The sequence below is a fragment of the Thermobia domestica genome, chromosome 13 (assembly GCF_964235325.1).
Source record: "Thermobia domestica chromosome 13, izTheDome1.hap1.1, whole genome shotgun sequence".
Classification (NCBI taxonomy): domain Eukaryota; kingdom Metazoa; phylum Arthropoda; class Insecta; order Zygentoma; family Lepismatidae; genus Thermobia; species Thermobia domestica.
In genome coordinates, this window is record NC_137466.1 from 169318417 (window position 1) to 169331810 (window position 13394).

At 38.9% G+C, this 13394-nt stretch overlaps 2 protein-coding genes across 2 annotated transcripts in view; both read right to left on the reverse strand.

Annotated features, from left to right (window-relative positions):
- The window catches only part of Ube4B (Ubiquitination factor E4B), a 62076-nt gene that overhangs the window by 2572 nt on the left and 46110 nt on the right, over positions 1-13394 (reverse strand). The window contains exons 18-20 of the mRNA XM_081736852.1: positions 10895-11022; positions 9847-10021; positions 7742-7888 (exon numbers count right to left, since the gene is read on the reverse strand). Coding sequence (XP_081592978.1) covers positions 7742-7888; positions 9847-10021; positions 10895-11022 — 450 coding nt within the window. The remainder of the gene's footprint in view (positions 1-7741; positions 7889-9846; positions 10022-10894; positions 11023-13394) is intronic.
- On the reverse strand, positions 4540-5489 carry danr (distal antenna-related). The gene is made up of 2 exons (XM_081737430.1): positions 5077-5489; positions 4540-4787 (listed from the first exon to the last, which is right to left on the reverse strand). The coding sequence occupies exons 1-2, from the start codon at positions 5405-5407 to the stop codon at positions 4540-4542; spliced, it is 579 nt and encodes a 192-aa protein (XP_081593556.1). The 5' UTR covers positions 5408-5489.

Here is a 13394-nt window from a genome sequence, read left to right on the forward strand (position 1 = left end):
ATGAAATTTTCGTCGCATGTGAAACATAAAAGTCACAGTGAGAGACTCACCGAAAAAGGGTGGATGTATGTACATTCATGTCCAAAATGATTGTCGCATATCTATAACTGTCTTCTTGTAAGAATATAATTTGATAATGATTTTGCAGGATACTTTTGACATGAAATTTGCCATATACATGTCTTTGCCGATTATGCACATACTAACATTACAAGAAATACTGGGCGAATTTGTTATCAAATTATATTTCTACAACAACATATTTATTTATAGACATGCGACAATAATTTTGGACATGAGTGTACATAAAACTGACTGTTCTATATTAACGACTTATCTTTAGAAAAAAATCAATAATATTATGTAATTCATTTCATTTCTCCAAACAGGCGGGCAGAATTATATATAAGAAACCTATGGTCTAAACTATTGGGATGTGAATTTAGTCAAGCTTATATGCATTCTATAATCTATTGCTTCTTCCCATACTCCGAAAGAAACATGTATGACAAATTATTTCTGTGAAAGTGACTGTCCACGGGACGTTGTAACGTATCATATCAAAGGTTGCCTAAACTGAAAGATAAAACCTTTAAACCTTTATCTAATTCAAAGTCAGATTATTAGAACACACACACACGAAAGTATCGTTAGACCGCGTTGCCACTATACATAAATCTTGTAGCTGCCATGAAAAAAAATCTTGCAACCCGATCTTTCTATTTACTGTTTACAAATTACAACTTTCTGAAAGCAAGAACGATATTTCTACCCATGCAGCACTGCACTCTAGTGGACAAATAGTAAACCTTGTCATTAAAAACTTGTATTTTGGTGCGCTTTCCCTCCCTGCCCAAAAGAATCCGTTGTTTTGGAAGCGGCCAAACTGTTTTTCTCTTTATGTCAGCGGTAGGGCGATAGCAGGTTAAGATCGTGGTTTTCGTCGTGGTTGGCCGCATTAACTAATTCGAATCGCTTTTTAAGTCAAGGTGTTATTACAAAAGGCTGTTTCATCCTTATGGTAGCAATTTGCAGTCACCACCAGACGCGCTAGTTTCGCGTCAGCAACGTGACGCACGCAGTACGGAGTAGCCAGACACTTGTGTACAAGCCATGCAGAGGAGAGACGTGTGTGAGCAGAATGCCGCCCAAATGCGACCCTTTTTGGGAGGGCTACATCGTAGCACTTTCTGATATAGGCTACAGCTATAGCCGAATAAGAACACAATGTAAGAAGAAAGGTTTCAGTGTCTGATAAGGAAATTAATGCAGCCATTCATCGCAATGCAAATCCAGAGCAAACCATTGCCATGCGTCGTCAAAAGGAGCAAAAGAAGCAACCAGCTCCACAACGCAGTCAAAACGTCATTGTCAAGATCCGCCGGTTTGTGACCCAGGAGAATCCACCCAGTCAACGTGACATAGCGAGGCGTGATGGACGATCAACTGCAACTGTACACCGAATCATACGCGACAATTTGGGACTCAGAAGTGCACATAAGCGGCGGGTCCATGTTCTGAAGTCAACACACATCGCAGAATGACGGGTGGCATTCAAAAGGCTGTATGAAGGTTACCTGGCAGGTGACAAATGGCGTTATGTGATCACCTTAGATGAAGCATGGATCTATTTGACAGGATCCCAGCAGATGCGTGCAATTTACTACCGCCGCAATGATGGAACCGATCATACAAAGTGGGTTCGCTCCTGCAAGGAGAGTTTTCCAAAGGGATTTATGGTAGTGACGGGTTTCTGTGCAAAAGGAAAGCTTCCGATACACCGGGTGTCATCAAATGTCAAGGTGAATGCAGCGTATTATATCGAGCATGTACTGGAACCCATCTATCGCCAACATGCCCCGGCTTTGTATGGCAATGACACTGACAGGGTTTTCATCCACCAGGATAAGGCCAGCAGCCAAACTGCCAAACGAACGGTGGCCTACATGACACGTATGGAACAGGAGACAGGTGTACAGGCTATCCCATTTCGAGACATCCCCGTCAAGTCACCAGATGCATCCCCTATGGAGTTCTGTGCTTTCGGCCTCCTCAAACGGTACATCAATAAGCGTCGTCCGACCATACTTGGTGGCCTTTGGAAAGGTGCAAGGAGGAGTAGGCGAAATTGGATCAGGCAGTGCTCAATAGAGGTCTCCTTCAGTGGAAACTACGATGTCGTGCAATCGTTCACCAACGGGGATCTCACATCGAACATGATCGCTGGTGGAAACGGAGTTTTACGCCCTAGGGCACGGGTCTGTACTTCACTACCATAAGGCTGAAACAGCCTTCTGTAGCTGCTTTGATATTACAGAAGGTCGATCCGCGTATGTGTGTCCAATTTTACACCCGTACCCCTGACCACAGAAGCGACCGAACCAAGTGGTTAAACGCGTGCGCTATACCTGGAGGTCCACTCTATCGTCTGCCAAGCGAAACTGTGTATCGTGTGCATCATGGCTCCAAAGGTGAACCGTTTTTGGAAGGGCTACGTAATTGGACTTTTCCACACCAAATATTCGGTTTCTAAAATTCAAAAGCAGTGCAAAGAAAATGGTTGTGCATTGGGTTCGACGACTATCAAGAACATAATCAAGCCGTATAAAAAAGAAGACATATCAGGTAAGCATTCACCCACTAAGGGGTCGAGGAAGCGAGCGTGTACCACAGTGACTCCACAAGTAGCTCAGAAGTTGCGGCGAATGGCCTTACAAGAAAATCCACCTCCGCAACGTGTGATGACAGCTCGACTCCACATACCACAGTCAACTGTTAACCGCGCCCTGAGTGGGAAATTAAACCTCCGGAGGGTCTTTAAAAGTCATGGATATTACCTAAGTGCGGCCCATCGCCGTGAGAGAAAGACCAACAGCAGGCGCCTCTATGAACGTCATCTATTTGGGAAAAAGTGGAAGTTTGTGGCCACACTAGATAGCATGGGTGTATCTATCAGATTGTGGCAAAATTCGCTCGATAACTTACACTTCGCGAGATGCAAAAAGCCGTCCTGTGTTCATCCGTCATTGCAAAGCAACTTTCTCGAAAGGATTTATGGTTGTCGCCGGTTACTCTTATCAGAGCAAGTTAACAATTCGTCAGGTCCCTAAAAACTGTAAAATCAACTCTGCATTCTTTCAGCAACATATACTGACCCCATTTATACAGAAGATCTGCCTCGTTTGTATGGGCATGTCATAAAGCAAGTGTCTGTGCATATGGATAAGGCCTCCTCACATACATCTCGTTCTACCCAAACTTTCTGAAGAAGATGGAGACAGACACTGGTATTCGTGCTATTCCATTTCATGATATACCAGTGAAATCACCAGATGCCAGTCCCATGGATTTCTGCGGGTTTGGTCTACTGAAAAGGGCACTTTCTTCTCGTCGTGTCACTACTCTCGGGGGGCCTGTGGAAAGCCTACCGGGAGGAATGGCAGAAGATTCCACTTCCTGTACTTCGTCGTAGTCTTCTACAGTGAAAGTTACGGTGCAGGGCTATTGCCAGAACACATGGCCACCACATTGAGGCCAACAGATGGTGGTCCCATGGATTTTCATAAGGTTAGTGCTATTTCAAAATTGGGACACATATACGCGGATCGACCTTCTGCATTACGTAAACTATCTAATTTAGCATTTAATTCAATTCTATCTTTCTTACATTCACTGATTCTGCTACAGACTGCTGGAATTTACCTGCTGACAGCTAATAAGTCTTTCAAACGTCCACAGTTTGTGTCTACTTTCTGTATTAAAGTTCACTGGTCGTTTCTAATTTCTGTTTTAATTTAGTGAACTGTTGATCGAGCAATTCTTTTACCTGACTAATAGTAATAGGTTCCATGATGTAAATTATGAACAACTGACTCAAAACACACACTGTAAGTATCCAAATTCAGTACACGAATGATAAACAAGCATTTAAAACATGAAACACTAAGAATGTTAATACAGTATAATTCCTGTTAACCGGCCACCACGGGACCAGCCTTGGGTCGGATAACGAAAAAGTCGGTTAAAATGAAAATTGCAATATTTTATGCTTTCAATCATATAATACCTCTATAATGTTTAAAAATAGGATTATACTATTAATTATGAAAATGTAACTACCAAAATGAGATGCTTTAACCACAAACTGCTCCAGTAACACTCAGCTGAATGAAATACAATACTGTATATACTGTAGTGCATACTATATTTATTAAAGCACTTGACTATCACCACTGTAAATCATAAAATACAGCAATTTAAGGTGTGTTTGTATTGATTGAAGAAAAGTACAAAAGCGAAAAACACGACTGCCTCTATAATGCTGAATGAAACTACTCTACACTACTCTACTACTCTTTCTTATAAACACATTTATCAACAAAGAGAATTTCTGTAGCGTCTCTTAGAGCACTCAATGACCCCTTGGTCCATTGGCTGTATACTGCTAGTCACATGTGGTGGGAGGAAAAAGCAATGTATTCCAGAGTCGCATTCGCTCTTAACTCCTTCAGGGTGAGTTGGTGTCCGCTCTTAACTCCTTCAGGGTGAGTTGGTGTCCAACACCAAAACAGCCTTCATAGGCATTTTAAGGTCTTTCAGATGTCTTTTCACTTTAGGAACAAACTCATTAATAAACCAATCCTTAAAAATGTACTCGTCCATCCAAGCTGATTTTGGACTTCTGTAACAGACCGGCAGTGATGAGACATTTACATTCTTGAATGCTCGGGGCTTTTGCGATTTACCGATGACAAGAAGGGGAAGTAGAACACAAAGCAATTGTGATTCTTTTTTTTATTCACCTTAAATCCCGGAGATGATTTTTCGATACTTGTAGCATATGTTTTCTCTGGCAAGCGTTTTTGAAATTCAGTCCACTTTCGTCCATATTGTAGACTTGTTTTAGATGTAAATCTTCTCCCTCAATTAAATTCTTTAGTTTACTTTTCCACTCATCGGCTGATTTTGGATCAGCAGACAGTCTCTCCCCACAAACACTTAAGCAGTGAACACCGTGGCGTTTCTTCCATCGCGACAACCAGCCATTACTGGCCGAAAATTCACCTTCATCTTAGTGGAGAATTATTGCTTTCTCTTTCAAAATTGGGCCATTTATAGGTGCGCCTTTGCGACGTTCCTCCATAAACCATAACCACAAAGCATCGTCAACAAGTTCATTGGTTAGTTTCTTTAATGTACAGCGTGTCGATGGAATTTTTTCTGATTCTATCTGGGTACAAAAATCTTGAATGGATTTCTTGTTTCGACGCCAGTCCTTCACTGTAGTCACTCCTACACCAAATTCATTACTAATCATTTTTTCTGATTCACCTTTTCCAAGCCTTTCTATCGCCTGTATTTCCTGTTTCATAGTCACTACATGATACTTACGTTTTACTCCACTCATTTTAGTCAAAAACTTCACACCACGTACGGACAACCTGTGCACAGCACGAAAATTAGAAACCAACTGAAGAAATAAAATTAAGACAAAAACATCGTCTGGTCGATTAGTTACGTATCTTTATTGTTGTACGGTACCTTGTTGTTAAGCTCTGAGCGCAGCTGATAACGAAACAGATAAATAAAATTATTTATTAAAATGTTTTTCTTGGAAGATGGACGGTTAATTCGAAAGGCGGTTAAAAGAGCATCCACCTATTTCAGCTGTTGACAACCACTCATTGCTATTTTTTTTTTTTTTTTTTTTCAAACAAACTCAAACCTCACTCTGCCAAGTACTTCAATTTAAAATATCGCAACTATAACCACATTAAAGTACCACAAATGATTTATAAACTAGCAATATGCATAAAACATTTTCTCATATTCATAAATTCATATGAAGGTTCATATATCGTTTGCATTGAAGTGTGTATATATATGTATGTATGTATCAGCTCGATCAGCTGATCGCTGGTCCGATCGCGTATACCTAATATCAAAAGTCAACAAGAAAGATTTTCGCGAATAGTACTTTTCTTTTTAACAATATATGACTTAACTTACTTGAAATGTGTAAACGAATCCACTTTAATCAACTTTATTGTGTTTTTATTTACTTGCGCAGCTAATTAAATGTGTCCGCACTAATTCAACACATCAGCTGGCGGAAATTGACTGTCAACACTACGCTAATCAAATTCAAACCTGAACGAGTTATGTGTATGGCTACTTAAATAGCAATTTGAAAACAATTATCCGAAGATCGCTATAATTTAGTCCTGGAAAAAGATTGCCAAATGGATAAGATCGTGGTTTTCGTCGTGGTTAAAATTTTCCGCGAATAAGAATGCTTACTTAACGCCTCTCTATAGTTTTCTTTTCCCTTTCTCTCTCTCTCTTTCCCAGCTATTCCACGACGAAGACGATTTTCTCCATACCAATATTTCTGTACAACCGAAGCTGGGAAACGGTGAACAAAAATATAGGTACCGTAAAAAGAATAATGTATCAATAAGTACGTATATTAATTAGATGAGCATGATGAACCAAAAACTAGCCTTGTAAGCAAATGAAATTCTACTTCATAACATGAGACATATAATAGTAGTTTCAAACAAGTTACAAGTAAAATAATATTAATTACAAATATGAAGAATCTCTATTTTTTAATTTATAGGGCCGTTGGTAATCCTGTTTTAAAAATAAACATAAGGTGGCTGAGATGTCGATCGTGATATATTGAAAGTACTCACTATACTCTCCGACCAGTCAACTCGTCTTGAGGTTTTATTGGTCCCAGTGCCGCCACTAAAACAATCCCAAAAGGTCCTCTGCCGTGTTCCATAGGTGGTAATCTACGTTGAGGTCGTAGCAGTCCTGGTGTCGAGTCCCAATTAGGTACAGGGCTTTATGGTAAGTTTCACAAGCGATCTCCCAAATTTGTTCTCACTGACGCCTTCCCGTTCTCGCAATCACAGGTCTGAATCTTACTTAGCAGTTGGCCGCCACAAACTTCGTACGATTATTTGGCGCACAGGAACATATGTCAGTAATGAATCACATCATCAATAATAGACACTCTAATATGACAATAAACGTATTCAACTTTCTAGTAGACATTTTTCTTTTCAAATGCTCAACCCAAGCCAGGGGAGCTCGTTTCCCGCAACGAAACCCAAAAACTTGGAGCGGCGCGCCCAGGCTATGCTTACGGGCGGCCTATCGCAATAGACCAGTGTCCAGCGTCCAAACGAATTCACGCACAACTAACTGTGTTGCTCCAATCAACATCAGCATATATCAGAACGTGGGTGGAAGGAAAGAGTTCCGAAGAGTCCAGATCCAAGGGACAGTCACAAAGAATGTAGACATCACGTGAACAGCTTCCCTGCTTTTTAACCATATATGGTCGTAGGATTGGAGCTAAGCGCACAAACCCATAAGCAGACATACCAAACTTGTGAGAGAACGGGTACTTCCTTTCATATGCGAGGTTCGTTTAATAAGTTTGAAATAAGCTGTTTTTCTCGTTTTGATTAAGACATAAATGGGTTCAGGAAGCCGGTGATAAGGTAGCAAGCACGACGACCCAGAAAGTTGCACATGGTTTGACTCCTTGCAAGATAAAAAATATGTTGTATGTCCCTTTCAAGACTATGTTTACATAGAGAAATATTATAGGGTTTCAAGATTTTTTTTAATGACAGCTACAAGATTCATGTAAAGTGGCAATGCGGTCTTACTTATGAGTTTTTAACCACAGTATGTATAAAATACTATGTTCTTATATCCTTACCAGGTTGTAGCATATCTTCAGTCAAGGGCTGCCTGCTAAAAGGATCTGTAGACGAGTTGAGCAGATGACGCATAATCACAGACCGGTCCATTATTTTTCCACTTGGTAAAATCACAGGGTCATCCATCACAGTATCCATCAAAGGATCTTAAAGGGAAATAAATACATAAATCGTTATGATATAAATGTCATATGACTCATAAGGATTGCAAACAAATACTTTGTACACCACAAAAGAAAATACAAGGAATGTCACAAAAACAACCTTCAGTGTTTAATGTCCATGGCATAACTGCATCAGTTTTCCTCATATCTGTTTCAATCTTATCAATATATAAGAATCTAAATTCGCTTCCAGATTATACGGCTAATTCTATGTTTATAATGTTGCGACATTACTAGTTTATTATTATTATTATTAGAGGTACTGAACAAAATAAAGCCTTACTTTAAAACTAAGCTAACAAACCCCATAACTTATTAATTACCTGAATTGCTTACACCTTAGTACTATTAAAGAGAATGCACACTTTTGCTTCAACCTCTTAGTAGTCGTGATCAGATGTTGAACTATCAATACTACTGAAATATTCTGTGAGAATCAACAACTGCAGAATATTCTGTACTAGTCTACTAGTCATGCCCAGTGAAATACAGCAACTACTGAATACTTTTCTTTACAATCTGTTTGATAAAGCGGATGGCTGTATTTCACCCTCTAAATTTTTCTCTTCTCTTCTTTCTTTTTTAATGACAATGACATTACAAACAAAACATAAGTTTTTAATATAGTCTCTTTAAAATTAGTAGCATAGCAGTAAGGTGTTTACTGCAATTATTTATTCATTTTTCTATGTCTATAATTTTATCAGGTTGTTCGGAAATAAATTACCGAAATGCATAAGTTTGGCAAAGACAGAAGTGATGGAAGCGTGAGTATATCGCCAGTTGAAGGGTTATTTCTACAGGCAGTTGTTACGCCACAACAAATGTGGCCGCTGTTACTATACGACGTGCAACATACTGGGCCCGAGTGTTTTGTTATATAAGCTCAAACAGGAATATAACACGGTAGAAAAGTATCGTACTGTCGTAAGGACAAGAAGCGCAAACTCAATTTCAGAACAGACAGTGGATCAGTAGTCTGAACATTTTTATGTCGTGTACCAGAGTCGGTAAGATGATGAGGGCAGAGAACGCTGGTCAAGGGTGAATATGGAGACAAACCTATGCACCATCAACAGTTTAACTCGCCATTCTGACCATTTCCAATCATTTGTACAAGCAAAAAATTCAAAAGAGAGGAAATAATAAGCTGGATCCCACAGGAACATAATAAGTAACACATGCAGCAGGGGACCAGCGGGTAGATATCTGCTACAAGTGTGGTTCCTCACCAAAATAAGCCCTTACACAATTGTATCGTAACGTACAACGAAAACCTGTATAGGAATTACAAGCGAAATAGGAAGTGGTTAAACACTGGGAAATCCTAAAAAACTGACACAGCACAAGTTTCTATTATTAATGTGGTGTACAGCATTACGAATCATTCATTACATGTTATTTCTTCTGAAACCGTAACTGCTACCAAATTCCTAACAGGAATTGACGATATGCACCGGCAATAGCCTAAAGGCAATCGTCTTTGGTCGATACTTCCATCTTGCAACTAGCGCTAGAACATACGAGGGAAAAAGTATGAGATACAAGCTGGTGACTTTTGAATTTTAAAGTACTCAAGACCTACTCACATTCTCCTGATCTAGGATCAACGTTCTACTATATATTTAGCGCGTTGAGTCACTTCCGTCGATAATAAAAATAGAGTCAAAAGTAAATTCTGAAACATTTTTGCCTCTCGAAAATCACATTTCTTCTGGTACTGGATTGGAAGACTTACTAATCATTGGCAAAGATACGTCACTGAATAAGGAAACAATTTTGAATAAGCATTTTTTTCTTTTCTTTCTCACGTTTTCAATTTTCTACATTATAAAACAGATGTAGTGTGTGGCAAGAAAACACCACTATATTTCCAAACGACTTGGGCATATCACTTTCTACAACTATTTTTTTAAAATTTAAAATATTAATTATTATACCTCGGAATTCATCTGGTGCATCACTGTAATCTACTTCTTTTTTGAGATTTTGGATGGCAATAGCATTGGCCTTATCTGCTAAACTTCGAAAATGTTCTATTTCGGCAGGAGACTTGATTGAAGCTCTTTCCATTCGAGTAGCTGCATCTTCAAACAATTCTCTTCTGAATGACCGCTATAAGAGCAATATGAAAAGAGAAAAATAGTGTTTGAAAATAAACAAAGGTAAAGAATATAAGAGAAAGCTCGTATTTACGAAAAAAAAAAAAAATGAATTATCGTATATACATAAACTGCTTTTCTACAGTTCTTGTTTTTATGCGAGGCCTGTGAAAAGCTTAAGCGCACATTAATAGGTCTACTGCATAAATAAACGTTGTGCTTACCAATTGCAGTTTTGGTGAAAATTGTACATTTCAAGTTGGCAAATGATCGCCTTCATGTATATTAAGAACAAACAGGAAGAAAAGTACCACTCAAAGTTAAAAATAGCTCACTAGGTCCTTTATATAAGCATTTTCTAAAACTCAAGCCTGTAGTTACACTGATAGACTTCCAAATAATCTTGTATTACCACCGTATCACTATAAAAGCCAAAATAAAAGATACTGGTTTGTGATCGGACAACACTCTTTCTATACTTCGAAAATTATATCTATGATTGTGATCCAGATTTTGTAACTAGCCCCTATCCATATTTAGCACACCTTGACAATTCTTGTATTTTAAATGCTGTATTAATCAAAAGTGTGTTATAGCTAATACTTTTTCGCTTACGTTTTATTTGAAAAATCATGAGTATGAGAGATTCTGATTGTTACCTGCAGTGTATAGTCAATGCTATTCGAAGATAGTGTTACGAGGGAATTCTGACAGGTAATGATACTGGCGCCAAAGTATATTGAGAAATATGATTCTACACCACTGAAGATTAGACAAAATTAACTACCGGTACCTACTAGTGTTGCACATTTGGAATGAGGTGTATATATATATATATATATAATTAACTTAAACTGTATCTAAATATCACACACATATTACTAACCTCATCTCCGGCAAGAGCAGCAGCAAAATCATCACAGTCCAAATGAAGGTAAATATCCACTAACTGACCAAGCAATCGTCTTGGTTCCCAGCCGTATTTTTCCGGATTTTTTACCTTCAAATTTTTACCTGACAAAAAAGAAATTGTATTAGAAAAACGAAAATTATGTTCTCCATTAAAATATCAATATCTACATGCCCTAGTCGAGGACATTTCCGTAACTACGCATACAATTTTTCTTTTTAAAGCTCTTACAAACATTAAAGCTGATCGAAGGGTAAAGAGTGCACTTTCTTTATCACACTGAGTTATGTGATTGCACAACGGGCACTGTGTAATGAGTATGTATCCTATTTTGAGCTACTTTTGATGAGATTTTCTAGTTTTATCTTACAAAGCATCCAACTTAAAACACTCGGTCTCTTCTCCAATTGTTTTCTTATATCCTAATTGAGATAATTTGACACATGTTTCACAGAAATGTACAAAACATGATCAGAAAATCAGAAATTATGTGTCAATATTTTTTTCTTAATTTGTTCAAAAAACTCCCTGAATATTTTCCGAACATATAAAAAATATTGTCCGCATGGTGTGATTCTATCATATTTAATTACGTATATTAAAGATTTGTACGCGTAAGACATTAGAAACAAACCTCACTTCCTTTCTGCTTCTGATACAGGAAAATGAAGAGATTTTAATAATAATAATAATAATAATAATAATAATAATAATAATAATAATAATAATAATAAAGAGTACTCCTGTGCAGTAGATATGTCAATGCTGACGGTATGAAAAAATTAAGCTGCCACGCTATGTAATACCGTTTAACATTACTACACTATTTTGAAATGACAAATTAACTTTTCAATTAAAATAATTAGATTGTGCAAAACTTTATTTACATTTTCCCTATCCGTATTTTTCTCTTAATCAAGTATGCTTCGGAAAATGGAATTCAAAGAGTGGATATGCCGCATCTGGGCTGCATATCGGAATCATGCCAATGCGATAATCCCTACGCTACTCAGTTAGTCCCCACACCAGTCACACTTTCAAACTCCTGAAGTTGCTTGTTTAGTCTTTCAGACCACATGGACTGTATCACAACGACTGTTGTGCCTGAACACCTCAATGTCTATCGTAATGAATATATATGGTGGTTACATATTTGGTCTTGGAATTAATTCGTGCGGTTGGTACGCACACATTGAAGCTGTAGTACAAACACAAAATACATAAATACCTTAAGAAAAATATTGTCCATCGCTAGCCACCACTTTCGCCCATCTGTCAGGCAATGTACGGATTCCGTGGCGAAAGAAGTCCTCATCCTTGGAAGCGATTCAGTCAGAGACCCATGTTTCGATATCTTCTGAAGAAGTAAACCGCTGTCCAATCAAATCGTTGTTCATGCAATCGAACAAGTAGTAGTCCGAAGGAGCAACGTCTGGTGAATACGGCGGGTGGGGTAAAACTTCCCATCCGACATTTTCTAAATAGGTTTTGACCGGTTTTGCGACATGTGGGCGAGCGTTATCATGTTGAACAATAAGTTTATCATGTCTGTTCTCCCATTCTGGTCGTGTTCTGGCCAGAGCTTGCTTCAAACGCATTAATTGTCGTCGATAACGTTCTCCATTCATAGTTTCACCCGGTTGCAGCAGCTCATAGTACACCACACCTTTCATATCCCACCATATGCACAGCATAACCTTTGCACAGTGAATATCTCGTTTTGGTTGTGATGGACCTGGTTCACCTGGTTTCACCCAGGCCTTTTTTCGTTTAGGGTTCTCGTAATGGATCCACTTCTCATCACCCGTAATAATTCGATGCAGAAACCCCTTTCTGCTCTGTCGTTGAAGCAGCAATTCGCAAATGGTTTTTCGTCTTTCAACGTCTCTGTCTTTCAATTCATGTGGAACCCAATGTGACATCTTTTGAATCATTCCCATGGCTTTCAAGCGTTTGGAGACTGTTGTTTGATCAACGCCTAATGCTGCTGCAAGTTGTTCCTGCGTTTGACACGAATCCTGCTCAAGCAATGCTGTCAATTCTTCGTCTTGAAATTTTTTTGGCTGTCCAGCTCGCTCTTGGTCTGCCAAGCCGAAATCACCACTTCTAAACCGTGCAAACCACTTCTGACACGTTCGCTCAGCTAAAGCATGGTCACCATACACTTCCACCAAAATACGATGACTTTTAGTCGCACTTTTCTGCATGTTAAAGTAATGCAGCAGGACACCCCGCAAAAACACTTTATCAGGCACAAATTGCGCCATGTTCACTTAACTACAAACTGGTGTTGTTGACGCTTTAATCCACTGCCCTATACTACGAACGATACGCGATGACAGGGGTTTGCAACACACGTGTGGATACACGGAACTGTGGGACGCTCCGTTCGTTGCGCCATCTCTTGTCCACCCGCACGAATTAATTCCTAGACCAAATACAATTCACGGCCTAGTCGTCGTATCTTTTCACTCAA